Source organism: Pangasianodon hypophthalmus, chromosome 18 (genome assembly GCF_027358585.1).
Source record: "Pangasianodon hypophthalmus isolate fPanHyp1 chromosome 18, fPanHyp1.pri, whole genome shotgun sequence".
Classification (NCBI taxonomy): domain Eukaryota; kingdom Metazoa; phylum Chordata; class Actinopteri; order Siluriformes; family Pangasiidae; genus Pangasianodon; species Pangasianodon hypophthalmus.
In genome coordinates this window covers 7888392-7905383 of record NC_069727.1, presented here as the reverse complement: position 1 = coordinate 7905383, position 16992 = coordinate 7888392, and the positions used below count along the sequence as shown (strand labels likewise).

General features: G+C 38.1%; 1 protein-coding gene across 1 annotated transcript; it reads right to left on the bottom strand.

The window, feature by feature from the left end:
* Window positions 1-6613: 6613 nt before the first annotated feature.
* mettl25 (methyltransferase like 25) lies at window positions 6614-16931 on the bottom strand. The gene is made up of 12 exons (XM_026922769.3): window positions 16594-16931; window positions 14846-15004; window positions 14574-14692; window positions 12895-13554; window positions 12026-12173; window positions 10143-10237; window positions 9938-9967; window positions 9662-9735; window positions 9138-9231; window positions 8725-8799; window positions 7143-7214; window positions 6614-6791 (listed from the first exon to the last, which is right to left on the bottom strand). The coding sequence occupies exons 1-12, from the start codon at window positions 16796-16798 to the stop codon at window positions 6693-6695; spliced, it is 1830 nt and encodes a 609-aa protein (XP_026778570.3). The 5' UTR covers window positions 16799-16931; the 3' UTR covers window positions 6614-6692.
* Window positions 16932-16992: the final 61 nt, after the last annotated feature.

The window sequence follows — 16992 nt, the reverse complement described above, 5'->3', positions numbered from 1 at the left end:
ATTTGGGCCTTCTTTGGCATTACATTTATGGTCGTAACTTTTGAACTGTGTGTCCATTCTTGGATTCCCTGAGTCGAGTTCCGCCTAATAAGATTTTCCGCCATCATGGATTATTTTAAAAACTGTTTTATAAAAGAATTTTGAATACTCCAAAGGGTTTGTCCATAATGGGCCAACGAATCATGATAGCAAAACAGGAAGTGAGGCTGTATCTCAGCAACATCGTTGCGCACTGACACAAAGCTTGGTGGGCATCTTCAGGACCATGACCTGAGGTAAGGCAACAAATTTTGTGCCAGCGCCACCTACGGGTCATAAGTTACAATAACATGCTAATAGTGCTTACATCTAACTGCCATTTTTGCTAATCCTCCTCCAAATCTTGTCCAATCTTCACCAAATTTGGCTCACATCATCTTGAGACCTGTCTGAACAAAAGATGTCAAAGGAATGTTGATATTCAAAACCGTTCTCCTGTAATGCACTGGGAAATGCAGTTTGATAGGCTGTATCTCAGTAAGACATTTGCATATTGTTCAGTTCTACATTCCTTGTCCTACATTCCTATGATTCCCTAGGGTAAGCTGAAGTGAATGCTCATCAGTGTCTGAATTTCAAGAGCACTTCCTTTTTGCCAATTTGAAATTAATTGAAGCTTGTTTCGTGCCTTACAAAAAAGTTATCAAATTATTTTTGATATTTTATAGTTTGCCATATTTTCTATACTTGAATCCCTTTGCCTAAAGTTATGGCTCTGCTTTCCTGCGATTGCTTAGGCAACAATTGTAGTGTGTCTGTGTGTGTGAATGTGTGGCTCACTGAGTCTGGGTGCTTGGCCCCTGAAAATGCTGCTTGCAGCTTTAATTATTATTATTATTATTATAGCAGTTACAGGAATCCTGAAAATTGGGGATGCTGCCCATTCCTTCCCCTATACTTCCCATGTCCTTGAGTTTAAGTTGAAATTACTGTGATAAAATCAACTTTCGTCTTGCACATACCAAGATTCTGTTTCTAATATCCATATATGTCTCATTTAGAGTCATGTTTTCCATAAAGGCTGATGAATGTTGCAGAGGAAACCATAAATCATAATCAGGAGTGGCACAGATTTGTGCCACTCCCCCTCAGAAATAACACTAATTCCATTCAGCCCAATGTAAAATCAGTTAAGATCTGCTGTGCAAAAGAACTAATAGCAAATAACCAAACGATTCTGATAAGACGTAAAGGCAGAAAAACAACATCAGCCCAAATTCTCCAAACACATAAGACATGGAACACATGAAAACTATTGTGGCAGTTGTTTGGCACCGTGGCTCATCAATTCTTCCACTGAATCTATCCCTTTTTACTTTTATTTCTTTTTACGGCCCCTTTTCCCTGATTACCTAACTGGCTTGTTGCTCTTCATTAATCATAAATATGCTTACTTGTTTTTTTTTCTTCAAATAGAGCAGAACTGATGGCTCTGTGTACTCAGTACCTAACATTCACAGCTGTCAGATAGATATGTTTGAATTTCTTTCCCTTTAATCATAGAATAATAGTAAGCTGATTATACTGAAAGTAAACGATTTGGAAGTTGGACTCTGCTATCATCCACACATGTTTAAAACAGCTGTCTAGGGATCATCTGAGCAATAAGCAACTAAAACTGAAGTTAGGATTTTATTTTATCAATAGAACTATGTTTAGATGAATTTATACTTCAGTGTTGATTCATTTTCTGTAACAATACAGCTTGGACAGTAGTGCCAACTGTACAGTAATTCAGATGATAGATTTATTGTTCTAGTGTGTTATTGTTCCTATAGTAAAAGTGTTGTTGGTATTCAACAAAGAAAATGTATGATCGATGATAATGGTGAAGTTTTCGGTATGGAGACTTCAATCATTTATAGAAAGAGTCTCCAGTGTCAGCGCTATGTAACAGTCAGTAAGTTTTCCAGCACAGGAAAGTCTTCATGACTGATATTAATAGACATTCAGACATTAATAAATTAAAAATTGTAAGCACTGGCAAATTGCTGTGGTATAACAGGAATAAAACACGTTGGTACAAGCTGTTATTGGAAAATAATCAACTTCAGGGTGGTAACAGTAACTCTGCTTTGCATCAGGCCACATCATACCACACCGTTGTTGATTATTTTCTTACAACAGCATGCCATGTCAGGTTTTAATCCTTTCTTTGCTCATGTTCTTATTATTTTCTGTGATTACACTACCTAGCTTTGTCTGTACTGGCTTATGTAAACATTGTGTACACCTTATCAGATGATGTTTGTCACAGTAATCAGTTTCGAAGTATATTTGTGAAAAATTAACGATTTTCTAATTTTAATCTCATTCTAATTTCTCTTCTAATCTTTTCTTTTTCGCAAATTTCAGTTTTGGAAAGTTCAGCCAGCCCTTCTGTTTAGTCTCCAGTGCTTGACTTTTATTGTTTGTGGTGTTTAATCAGATGTTAAAGAAAAACAAAACCCAAACTCAGCATTCCCCCATTTCACAGAACAGATAAGTAATTATAAACAGATGTTATGTTGTCTGCTACAAATTTATACCTGATGTTTTCCAGCCTGAATACAGAACACATAAATACTTACAATATTTAGTTTATTGGGCATTGTGATGTGTTTTCTAATTTATTTTAACACCACAATCTAAAACTGAACACTGAAATTAATAGGAAAGCTAGCTTTATATATCAAAACATAAGTCATATCTTCATAATAACAATTTGCCTGAAAACTACTGATAGGAAAAATGATATGAACAAAAACTACAACAACAAAACAACAGCAACAACAACAACAATAATGCTGTTGTGGTTGTTGTTATTAATGAACAAGACAGTTTTTCACCCAGTCAGTGTTAGCAAATAGAATTAACCCTGAAAATAGCGAACCATAACCTGAAACACATGTTCATTTTGGCGTTACTAATGATTTAACATCATTTGGAGATTACTAATGGACAAAAGTTTGCTCATTTTCCCACCAGAGACAAAAGAACCTACTCTAAGACTGAATATGAAAGCGTTCCACTAAGTTGTTATTTTTAGGTCTTGTTTCTTTTAACTAGCGGGGGGAAAGTGTTTGTGCATTGATTTTGCTGTTCATGCCCTGGATGAGTGATTATTTTCAGATGGAACTCATCATGTGTTGTTATGGACAGATGGGGTGTGTGTATGTGTTGTGTGATTACTCCATCATCCCTGCATCCTGTTTGCCCCCACTGATGGAAGGTCATCGATAGAAAAGACAAATTGCACCTCTCTTTCCTTCCAACTTTCCCCCGGACTTTCTCATTCCCATACGGTGCCTTTTTAAAGCACTGATGCCTGATAAGGAGTGTTACACGACTCCATTAGACTTCCTCCTCCTCTGCTTCCTCTGGCCGGAAGCTTATTGCGCTCCCCCGCCAAGCAGCATGGGATCAGCTCCTCGGACCACACAGGGCACTCTACAGTATACTTCACAGTATGACAACCACAGCGTCCAAGCCTTTCTTACTTACAAATAACTAACAGTGAATCGTATAGTGTTATACCACAGTGCTGTTGAATTCTTCTATCTGATCCGATGGCCAGAGGGAACAGATGGAACCGCAGCTCTGACAGTTTATATAAATAAGCAAATAATATAAAAAGTTATTATTTAACAAAGACATCAAATCATTGATATGGTAAGGAGATGATTATTTAACATTTATTGAAGGAGTCTCCAGTGTCTTTGTCTTTGTGATTTGTAACATTCAGTATGTTTTCTGCCATGGGAGAATCTTCAGGACATATGACTTTGCACTTTCTGGTTACTCTGTAACATGCCAAGACACCAAACTGCATTTTTGTCATATTAACTTCAAGGAAGAGAAAAAAGAGACGCTACTGAGGGAACGGCTGTTACACAACTTTAAGAGTAACTATAAATGGCTAAAAAAGTATGTCACTTTAAATAAATAAAAACATGTAATCATGGGCAAAGTGCTGTAGTAAAAGAGAAATAAAACACTTCAGGAAATGGGGTTATTGGAAAATAATCAACTTCAAGGTGGTAACAGTAACTCTTTGCGTTGTTGATTATTTTCCTATAAGAGCACACCCTGTCCTGTTTTATTCACTACATAATTCACAGCTATTTTACGCAGTATTACACAGTAAGAAGTTTGCAGCCATGTGTTACTGTCAGCAGTAAGCCACAGGTAAGAGAGAAAAAGTAATAGTAAAATTCTATAATGTAAACAAAGATAATAATCTAAAAAAAAAAAAAATAATACAATCAGGTCTGTTGTCATTTAGGAACAAAATAGCTGTTTGTGTTTTACACAGGTGTTATTTAGCATTAAATGCAACAGTTCCTGTAATGAGAAAAACATTCTTTTTTTTCCCTTCCTCTCTGCTTCCAAAGATTCCGTCTTCTCACACCATCATTTCAAAACTAGTAACTGGAAACAATAAGGAGATTGAAAAAGGAATTAGACTATTTCCCTTGGCATTGCTATTTCCATGGAATAGATTGCTTACATTGCATCATAACATCATATCCTGTATGCGACCCAGATCCTGATTTAGCAACAGGTCAGGAAACAGAACCACAGCTCCGTCGCTTGATGGCATTGATTTTACAGATGTTAACCCCAAAATACCTGTTTCTAAGTGCTTGGTATCCTGTGTCTACATGGGAAGACAATGCAAATCTAACTAAGCTAATATTACTTCATAAGAGTGAAGACTTGAAGTGTGGAAGTGTCCCTGTGTGTATATGCATATGTGACAGTGACACAAGTGTGTATGTGCCAGCAGTTGGTAGCTATCAGGATTGTCAAAGTCATAAGGACAGCACAGTAGGATATATATAAAACAAAGGGGTTGTTTTTTAGTATGATTTACTTGGTTTGTGCTGTGAGAATGACCACAGCCTGGAAGGATTTCGCCAGCACAAATGCAGCGTGTCAAAACTGAGTCATGACCTTTTCACAGCACAAACATCCTGAAGAGAGCTGCACTATCTCTGAGACTGCTGACGGATATCTGAACTACAGTGTGATAAATGAATGTGTTGATGGAAACAGCAAGAGTCATCAGAATAACAATAGCAGAACTTAGTACAAAAACCAACAACATCCAAAATTCAGCGGATGACCATGTTTTTACCATATAAACAGGGTAGCTGTAGAATGAATAGAGGAACTGTTTAGCCAAGGTCCCTCAGTAGAAGGGACCCTCTTAGGTTTTGTGTGTTTAAGAGATAATTTGACAGAAACACACAACAATCTTAACCTATCTTATTTTAACATTTAAGACCCTAATCCTATTTCAGCCATTAACAACATAGTGTTAGTGTACATTCAAATAATGTGGCTGTGGTGTTTGGCTGTGTGACTCAATGGGGTGTAATTATCTCATTTAAATCAATAGCAAACCCCAACTCATTTCTGAAACTGGTTAACCACAGAGCTGTTCAGTTCTCAATTCTGAAAGTGTTCAAGTCAGAAGGTGTTGATTAAGTTTCTAATTTTGAGCAGCTCTGACAGTAATGCTGTCTGCAAGGCAAATAACAGGTTTATAAACATGACTGTTTCTATACTAACAACTTAAACAAGGACTTGTATGGTGGACATGCCACATAAATGGATTTGGAAGGAGTCTCCAGTGTCAGCACTTTGTAATAGTCAGAGGTAAAGCTGTAACCTTTCTGCCACAGAAAAGTCTTCAGGACAAACAGTTTTCCGGTTTCTCTTCAAGACAGAGAAAAAAAAGAGAGGCCATTTATAGCTGTTAAAACACAAGTGACAAAAGGAACTACCTTGGACAACATTCCACACCATTAAACATAACGGTAAATGGATAAAAAGTATGTGGCATTCTTTAATAAATAACTGTAATCGTTGGGATCTTGCTGTGGTATAAGAAGAATAAAGCGCCTCAGAGCATGTTGTTATTGGAAAATGATCAACTTTGCGGTGGAAACAGTAACATCGCTTTACATCGGGCCGCATCACACCACCCCATGAATGATTATTTTTCCATAACTACACACAACTGTGTTTTATTAAAACCCTGTAGCTACTTTTAATACATGGATTAGCTTCCTGCTGCCACTCCTAACATCACAAAAGACTCAGATTGGTAAATGTTTAAAAAAATAAAAAAGCACATGCAGGTAGTTTCAGGAAATAATATTTTTTTCTTGAGGAGATGATTTTTGTATTCATAAGCACTTTTGGCTTGTATCTATTTGGGCTATACACTGACTAAATGTGATTCAAACAGGAACACAAAAGATCTTTTTGGATTAGATTATGCCTGTGATCTGATATGGATTAATATCTCACATATGTGAAAATTGCTTTGGGAAAATTCGCATGCTTGTGTTAACATGGCCATATCCGGTTTCCTTTCATTCACCCTGGACTCAATGTGAATTAGCGTCTAACCCTGTTTAAATTCATTCTGACAGATGTTCTTTGTTAAATTAGAATGAATAATATCACAAAAGAATAAATCAGAACTTGCTTATAATTAAATCATTATTATATAACAATGTACAGATCCATAAGTATGTTTATAATGGAAAATTGCAATTAAGACATGAATGTACAATGAAAATGTAAACAATTGGAAGTTTAATTAAAACAATAATAGTACTACAATAAAAAGCAGACTTCAGGTAAGGCATATTTGGGCTTTATAAAATTCCAGGCCCCTTTATTCCGACAATAGCATAACATCTGGGGGACAGGAGTGGGTTGAAGAGCTGCACCAGGGCGGAATAGGACACATTCTCCTGTTAAAACATATCATTTAATATAAAATTAATACTTTAGAGAGGCACATGGACACTATATCTATATCTGTAGTGCTATATGTGTAGCTGCAGGTCAGTTGTGAATAGCTCTGAAGTTTAACATTGTCCACTGAGCACAGTACACAACTCAGGTACTAGTGAATTAACTACTGCAGCCTTGTTGGGATTTTTACACAGCATGCTATTGTACTTGTCCTGTAGATAACAATGAGTGAGAAGCTAACACAAAGATTGTCCCGAGCTACTGATTTGTCCACCCTTGCAACTCCATCTCCACTATAAACTGATAAAAATAAACCCAACAGATTCCATTATCTCTGGCTTCTTTACCTGTTCCTTCAAGTAGCACAGACGGTCCAGCAGGATAAGACCTTCAATACAGGGAGCCAAAGACACCTTTAACTGAGATAAACACAACACTGAGTCAAACACCATTTCTTTAGGGTTTTGTTTGTTTTTCCGGTAATATAGATAAACACCTACAGATGTTCTGTATTACAGTGAAATACTAATGTAGGTTTTAAAAGCCCTATATGGACAGTGTTATCTCCGGTATCTCCGTGAAGTCCAGCCAAATCTGTCACATCGGTAATTTTTTTTTTTTTTTTTACAGGTTACACATTCCTGTATCTACGTCTTTAAACTAAAACTATAAAATAGCCTGTAAAACTAACTCCAGATAATGCATATCCTGTCTGAATTGGCATGTTAGTAAAAATTCCATCATTTTACATGGGGAAAAGAGTCAACACTTTTTCTTAAGTATGGAAACACTCCAGGAAGCGCTCTTTAGTATTATCTGCCCAAAACAAGCCACATTTAAAATGCTAGGCATTGAAATATTATAAAGAACATATTCTAGTAATGATTGCTTATAGAGTGTGAATTAATTTATATCGAGATCTATTATCTTGTGCAATTCGCTTCTAATTATTAGAGACATCTTATAATGACATAACAGATATCTTGTCCTGTCTGAATAATACTAAAAACACCCTGAAATAAAAACGGACTTTTAATTTTTTTTGAATTTGTATCTTGCTAGTTTATTCCTTAGATTCAGTCATTTAAAATAAATTCCTGTTTGTTTTGTAATTTTCCATTAAAGTAACTTGTAGTAACAGGTAGTAACTTTTGCCCAGCTCTAAATGTCTTCTGATTTTTGGTGATGGTACCATGCACATGTAGACAGTAGTGGTTCAATGATTAAGGCTCTGGGTTACTGATCAGATAGTTGGGGGTTCAAGCCCCAGCACTCCCAAGCTGCTATTGTTGGGCCCTTGAGCAAGGCCCTTAACCCTCTCTGCTCCAGGGGCGCTGTAACATGGCTCACCCTGCGCTCTCACCCCAGCTTTTTAACAAGCTGGGATATGTAAAGAAAAGAATTTCACTGCGCTGTGATGTATATGTTACAAATAAAGGCTGCTATATAGAAAAAAATATTGCATCACATGTAGACTAGCATCTGGATCTGACTCTGTTTTCTTTTAAAGCGCCTTCTGTTAACAATTCACAATAAAGTCCCTTCCAGAGCAACTACACTCTGAAGTACATGCATTATAATTTCTGTTTTTTTGTCTTTAATTTGATAACAGTTCTCATTATGTACAGTGGGGTCCAAAAAGCCTGAGACCACTAGTGAAAATGTTTCTAGTATTTTTACTTCTCCTCATTCTAATACTGAATATTAAATATGCAAGATATTGAACATTTACTTTCTTGGTCTTAAATATTTCAAAATTCTAAAACCTTCTGTTTATTTCCAATTAAAAAAAAAAAATCCCAGATTTTTTCAGACTTCTGAACCACATTATATATACTGCATAAATTTTTTTGTCAAAGCTGTATCTATAACTTCCCAACAAACCGTCCTCTATGCAGTTCAGATTGAAAGCCCTGAAACGGAGCTCACCAAGTTGAAGGCCACCATCTCATTCATCCTGGAGATGTACAGGTCATGGTAACTCTGAATCACACTGTCTGTGAGCTGATGAAGAAGAATCAGAGAAACAAAAGAAGAAACTTGGACGTGAGAATCAAATCCTAGAATCAGTCATGAGAAATGCATAGTTTACAAAATTACATGCACTAAAACTGGTTCACAAAATAAAACTCACTTCAGTATAACTGTCATCTTTCAAAATCAATATAAAAGCTCATTAAATGTAAATGAATAGGTTCAGTTTAGGAAAAAATAAACCAGGATTATCATTAAAAACCCATAAATCTGACAAAAAGCAGCAGAATTATGAAATGGACTTGAGTTTAAAGGAAAATAAAAACAGGACATGTCTCTCTTTCATTTTCAGTGTCACCACCTCTGACCTTTGATTCGTCCAGTTCTAGTTTCCTGAGAGCTCTCCTCACGTAGTCCACAAATGAGGACGCTTTGGAATAAACGTTCCCAACACGCTTCTCACTGCCAACAAGAAAGCCAATCAGAATGTTGCTGCAAATGTCATTAATTGCATGATTTATAAAATGGATCATTTTGGTTTGAAAATCTCATTGTCTGCACCATGTTCAAAGCCGTTGTAAAATCCTCGATAAACACACACACCTATGACCACATCACAGCAACTGAATGTATTAATGCAGCCGGTTTTATACCAATAAAAGTGTTACACTTACGTCATTGCTCTGGCAATGGAATACCTTAATCTTGGTGGATAAGGAGATTTTAGGACACCCTTACCCTTGATAAAATCACTGCACACACTCCCTTACGTCTAATCCTGTTTGACATTAAGGCCCCTGTGCTTTCCCAATTTTTCAATTATCCACCCAGAAAATAAGACACATGCAAACATTTGCACTGAAATGTGTATGTAATCTCATATTAGACGTACCTCTTATGGGCATCATAGTGATCCTGTAAAATAACATGAAGAACAGCCCGATAGAAGAGCGATTCCATAGGAAGCTGAGAAGAAGAGGTGAACAAGGCAATTAGAGAATGCCTACATATAAATGTCTAAATCAAAAACACACAAATGTAGCCACAAAATGATAAATATTCATATCCCTGTACTCCACTGTAATGGTAGGACTGGTATTCAGCATGTTCGTATTACTGTCACACAACATCTCTCTCTATTTGCTTAATGGAGGCATGAGTTACTCACCCCTCCTCCAAATGATACTCTCTCCAGAGCCTATGAATGAGAAAATAAGAATAGGAGCCTGATGTACAACCCACATGGCTTGTAAGGTATTAAGGTAATGAGAGTGAATCAAGGATCGTTCTATCAGTTGACAAGTAATAAGACCAATATCTTAAACAGTTTTTATTTCTGCCAATATGTTTATTATTGTTTTTTTAAAACTTACCAGACATGCAGACATTCTGGCATTCCGCCCGCAGAAGCACGCCTGCTCCCGTAGATACTGGCTCATGGGAAATCCATACACACCACTCTCACACTCTGGTCGAGATAGGAAATACATGGAATAGAAAAGATGAAACCCAGAATGAATAAATATCATGATAAAAATTTTTCCCATATCTCAGTAATGAAACCTGACATAAATAAGACGTTAGACTGTCATTCATTATTGCTTCACTGTAATAAAAGGTTTGCTAGTCAGACCCAGGTTTCCCTAAAGAGTCTGGGACATTTGTTTTCTCATTGGAACCTGGAGTACACATACTCAGAATTGAGGAGAGCCAATCAGACTGCAACATTCAGGATCTTGAAGCTTTTGGTGCACAAATGCTTAATGAGGCACTCGATAAGATGGTCTATGAGATTCTCCATCAAACAGTCCATGAAACACTCCATGAGACAGTCCATAAGACACTTCATGAGATGCTCCATCAAACACTCCATGAGATAGTTAATGAGACAGTCCATAAGACACTTCATGAGATGCTCCATGAGACAGTCCATGAGATGCTCCATGAGATGCTCCATGAGACAGTCCATGAGATGCTCCATGAGATGGTCCATGTGACACTCCATGAGATGCTCCATGACATGCTCCATGAGATGGTCCATGTGACACTCCATGAGATGCTCCATGAGATGCTCCATGACATGCTCCATGACATGCTCCATGGGATGCTTGATGAGACGCTCCATAAGCCGGTCCATGACATGCCTCATGTGATGCTCCATGAGACATTCCATGAGATGGTCCATGAGATGCTCAATGATATATTCTATCACATGCTCCATGAAACACTCTATGAGACGGTCCATAAGACTATAATGAGACACTCCATGAGGTGCTCCATGAGCCACGAGCAGAGCTTGTGAGGCTGAGACTACTGCTACAAAAACTACTGCAGCAGTGTTAGCCAAAACTGTCTTGTAATGAGATTTTAGGCCTCAGAGTGACGCGGTGTGTGTATATGTGTGTGTATATACAGTATTTGAGCACAGACACAAAATCTTAGTGCACCCAAGCTGGACATTATCCAATGTGAGCTGCATTTCCAACCATAACATCATCATACAACTCCTTTACTTGTACATGAATCTTGTTAAACCTCAGAACAACTCAAGAGAGGCTTCATAAGGTCAGGAATAGCAGGAATGTGAGCTGAACATCATAGCACTGGACTCATTAATTCTGTTTTCGCTCTCCTCGTTGTTGTTGTTATTGGCTCTTCTAAAGCTGCGCTCGGATTGGAGGTAAGTAGTGTTAGTAGAGACAAAGCTGCTAATGCCAGAATTTCCCTCAGTGGAGTGTAAGAGCCTGCCTTCACTAAGAGCTCTTATGTTTTTGTGATGCAGGGGTGAACAGAAGAGGCAGCTTGACTAATCCTATGCAAGATTGCCAGTGAATTGGATTTAGGAATATACAACCTGTTCCTAGGAACCATAACATTGTGTCGCAGATGACTGCTTGGGTTGCAAGCTTTTCTATATTACCATTGTTGTCTATGTCCCTGTCTTTATGTTACTATAATGTGTAATGTCTATAAGCACAATGTGAGCTCGAGAAGAGAGTCAAATTCCTTGTACACAGCACTTCAAAAAGATTTTATTTGTCTGAAGAGGCAGTTTATGTTGGTTACTTAGTGAGAAGAAGGAATTGTTCTATTCTTTTCAAACCCTACATCAGGCATTTCAACATAATTACATATTATAAATCATGGAGTTGGTCACGATCACTGGAACGCAGCCACTTGGCTCCTGAAGTAACTGCAATGCTGTATAGTTGGAATCAACTCTCTGTGTGAGTTCGGAAGCAGGGAGTGCACTCACCCTGCGCATCTTCGTCAAACTCCTCAGAGAGGAGGTGGTAGCAACAGCCCACGCTGCACACGGCCCGAAGCTCCTGTTTGGCCTCGAACATGCGCAGTGTGCTGGGAGCCAGATCTCCACACGTATGCAAGCCCACCATGACCGCATCCTGGAAAAGAGACAGAGAGAGCAATTTGGTTTATTTGACAGCACACATCATAGTGTTTGCCTCGTAACACAAACATCTCATGCACCTCAATGTATCATTCCTGAGCCTGACTTCCCATAAACCATGCCATGATTAGCATTAGAGTAATTACAGGCTACCTTACTGCTATATCATAGCAGAGGAATGAAGAAATGCCAAGTCTCTGGTGTATATTTGGATCTACTTGCTTGTTGTCTGAAATATTAGGCTTCTAGGGGCGTGGTCACATGGATGGCACGGATCAGCATAAGATAAGTTATCTCCTTTGATATAAGCCATGCAACCCCAAATGTCATCCAACCTCAAAATAATTCAGCAATTCTGGTTCTTAATGTTATTAATGAATCTTTTTTGGTGAAACGGGCAGCATTGCCATCTCACAGCTCCATGGTCTATACAAAAAGCTGCTATACAAAAAGATGAACTGAACCGTCTCATTATGTGGCCACTCATTTTGCACAAAGGAACAAATTAGATTATTTGGCAAATGCAGCTTTATATAATAGATAATTTGGCGTATTAACCGTTGATATGGTTCTACCCTCCTTAAGCAAACACAAGTCTGTTTTGCAAAAGCTCACTGTGCTGAGCATGAGCTTGACCTGTTAATCTCAGTATCTAAACAGTGGTATTAAGAGAAATTCTCCTTGTTCAATGTGGTGCAGTATTGCTCTCCCCTCACCTCCAACTCTGTAATAAGTGTCCTGAGTTCTGTTTCAGCTGTAACGTAAGACGTCAGAGGTGAGTACAGGTTTTTGGTGTCACTGTTGCCTTTTCCATTCCGTGCCTTCCTCTCAAGGTTCTCTCTCTTCCTCCTCTCTCTCTCTTCTGCACTCAGCTGGCTGGGGGGAATCCGAGGGGAGGCTTGCTCCACAATATCAGGTGCCAACTCTGTGAAAAAGAGGTTCTCTAAATCAGCATTTGTTGGGCCACTCGAGGCTGAGAGAGCATCCTTGTCCAGATCTGGTGAAGAAGAGCACTGGACTTCAGCCACATGATTATTTCTGTCTATTGTGACATGCTTTTTCATTTCTCTCTCTTTTGCACCATCCTCCTCCTCTTCCTGCTCATGAGAAAGTCTGGGTCTATGATGGCCTTGCATTCTTCCTTCTCGTTCATCATCATTTTCTTCCCTGTCTCCCGTTTCTTTATCTGGAACTTCCTGGTTACTTTTGCTTTGTCCATGCTTTTGGTAGGCTCTGGAAAACTTCTTCAGTTTCCTGTTCCTCTCCTGAGCACCACGTGTGTTTGTGCTCGAGCAGTCGATGCCAAACACCTGCAGGTTGTACTGCATGGAGAGGAAAGAACACAGGTAGCCTTTACCTGAGCCCACGTCTATAACCTGAGAGACAGAGAGAGACAGAGAGAGAGAGAGAGAGAGAGAGAGAGTGAGAGTTAGAGAGAGAGCATTACAGGGTAAAAAAAAATGTAATGGAATAAGAGGTAGGAAGCAACTTTTCATATCTGCCCCAGAATCAGTTCTGGGCTCATTTGTTTGTTTGTTGGTTTGTTTGTTAATTTTATATGTTTCTTCTATTGTATGAAAAATCTTTACAAATTCAGAGCTAATTGTTACATCCCCTCATTGTTCTTAACAGAGGTGCCAACATTGGCAACAAGAAAACCCGAGCAGGCAGAGCGAAAAAAACAGAATTGTACCGCAAAAACAATCACACATCAAAGTGCATTTAGATTAATCTAACACGAAGTGAGAGTAACTGCTACCAGGAGCAAACGTGTGTCTTTCACATTCCACTGCCTTTCCCCTTCACTGTATTGTTTTTTTTCTTCTGCCAGGTGAATTTTATTCGTGTTTTTTTCTGGTTGCTGTTTTAGCTGAAAAGAACGAAAGTGTAGGTTTCAGTTATATACTGCATTGCCATAGCAAAGGGTTTGCAAAAAAACGCAAATGCTATGGTTCAACCATAAATGTTGGTAACTCTGTTCTTAATAAAATATATTTCTAGTTCAACCTGGTAAAAAATTTACGCAGCACGTTGTAGTGACGTCCGAATGTCATAATTACTCCATAAATCGAGAACGACTTCAGTTTCCTTTGCATACCACAATATGCATTTCCAAGCCATTTGAAACTCCAACTAATCTCATTATTGGCTGCCATGGCCTGCAATCTCTTTCACACTTGCTGAGGACTGCATCAATGTTCACTTGAGGTAAACCCTAGACCACCAATTTCAAATAGGTCAGACATTCCTGGGGCCACAGCTGGGTTCAAAAACAGCTTTAACACTAAACCAAATGCCCTGATCTCTGTGGTGCAAGCAGACTTATGCTTGGAAAAAACTGTAAGACAGAAAATGCCAATGATTGGGACTGTCCTGATTACAAGATGTTTCTTACCTGTTTGACTTTGCAGCATCTGGATAAAGCAGCTACCACTTCAGCCATAGCTGGCACCTCATGAGCCTTCTTAGAGTTCATGAACTCATCAGGTAGCAGTGGTCCATCTGACAGCCCATCTGAAATAATTCCAGCATGTGTATGTATATATATATATATATATATATATATATATATATATATATATATATATATATATATATATATGTGTGTGTGTGTGTGTGTGTGAGATAAACTAACAATTTAGGTTGAAATTTTCTGAGCACACTAACCTTGGGTGTCTCCACCCTTCACTCTCAGTGTGTCCATCAGTGTCTGCCGCTGCACACAGACTCCCAGGCCTGGCAGAGAGTGTGCTTCAGCCGCCCTCAGCAGAGCCGACACATCCACCAGCTTCTTACTGACATCACAGAACCCGAAACTAGTGTTCACTTTAAAATCAACACATAAAAATAAAGCAAACAGAGATCAATAACCATCTTAGACAGGAGTGAGAAAAGTGAAAAATGTATCACAATACTCATTACTAACAGACAAATACACATTACAAATAGTGAAGTAATTTATCACAATATCAATGTCATCAACATCTTTAAGTAAGGAGTAAAACACTTTGGGGCATGCTGGTATAGGAATATAATCAATGACGGGGTGGTGTGCTGCGGCGTTAGTGTTACCACCCCGGACTTACTGTTACCAGCTGATTATTTTCCAATAACAGTATGTGCTAAAGATTTTTTAAACCTCTTTTAACACAGCAATTTGCCAATGATGCCATTTTATATTCATTAAAGAACAACACATCATACTTTTTTTCCATTTATAGTTACACTTTACGTTGTGGAATGTCCATGATACAGGTTCCTGTTGTCACTTATGTTATAGCAGCTCTAAACAATTATTCCCTTACTAGCCTCTCTATTTTCTCTGTTTACTTAAAAAAAAAAAAAAAAAAAAAAAAAGGAAAGGAAAGCACAAACTCCTCTGTCGTAAAGACTTCTGCATGCTGGAAAACTGACAGTTGCAAATCACTGTCACTGAAGACTCCCTCCATAAATGTTAAATAAACATCTTACAGAAAACCTCACCGCATCAATGCAGCTTCGAATCTGTTTGTTATCCTGAGATTAGGTAGAGTATGTGCTATACAAGTCCCAGTGAATTGGCTGTTACTACGAAACAATACCATATTAGAATGACACACATTAATATAAACCTGTTATCTGAATTACAGTCACCACCACTATCAGCAGTGCTGTTATAAATAACTAATCAGCACCTTCTGACCAATCAGATCTGACAATTCAACAGCGCTGAGGTATAATCATTTACAAGGAGCTCTCTTAGAAAAACAGTTATGCTTTGGGTGGTTAGTGAGTCTAGTCTAGGCTAGGGCATCTGCTCTGTAAGGATACCCTTTTGTCATAGGGTTCAACATACAAGCTAGGACAGAGAGAACCCCCTGTCCTGCACATTTCAGTGTTTTCCCTGCTCTAACACCCACTTCAACTCAGAAGGGAGAGCGAGAGGGAGAGGGAGGATGGGAAAGATATATATATATATATATATATATATATATATATATATATATATATATATATGTATATATATATATATATATATATATATATATATATATATATATATATATACAGAGAGAGAGAGAGAGAGAGAGAACGAGACAGACAGACAGACATACAGATAGATAGATCACTTTATTCATCCCAGAGGGAAATTCACCTATTACGGCAGCACAGAGAGTTAGAAGTATACTAAAAGTAATTTAACATTATAAATGAAACAAAACTAATTAATTAACATGTGCGCATATATGCATATATACACACACACACACACACACACACACACACACACACACGCATATACATATACATATATATATATATATATATATATATATAATATATATAATATATATATATTACCCCTTTACATCCATTTCACAATGTTTTAACTTCATAACATCACAGTATACAGTGTGCTACACAGGTGAACTTGCCTTCTGGCGCCCCCGTGCGGTCATGAGCGGAATGAACTGCAGCTAAAACCTCCTCAGGATCCACAGCCATGAACGCGCGCCACACATCGCGCGTGTAGAAATCTACAGTGTGCGCGTTCGCGATGCGTAGTGACACGGAAAGAAAACGGCGAACCTCGTCAATCTTCTTCTTTAACGACTCAGTGGAGATGTTAGAAAAAGCCATAATGTAGTGAAATACACAGGAGCTGCTTCTGACATGTTATACACGTAGCACAAAAGTGACGTTTCCACTTTCACAGACAGTACTAGTTGCACTTTGTCTACTGTTTGCTTTACTGAATCCAATCAACTTTTCTTATACTCAAATTAAGACCATAAATATACACATTATATATTTTATTTGAAATATAATTGTTT

Coding starts and splice junctions, on each gene's coding strand:
- mettl25 (XM_026922769.3), bottom strand. CDS start 16,798: ATGGCTTTTTCTAACATCTCCACTGAGTCGTTAAAGAAGAAGATTGAC. Junction 7,215..8,724: donor AGATGGTGGCCTTCAACTTG/GTGAGCTCCGTT, acceptor TGTTTATCTCAG/TTAAAGGTGTCTTTGGCTCC. Junction 6,792..7,142: donor TGTGCTACTTGAAGGAACAG/GTAAAGAAGCCA, acceptor ATGTTTTAACAG/GAGAATGTGTCCTATTCCGC.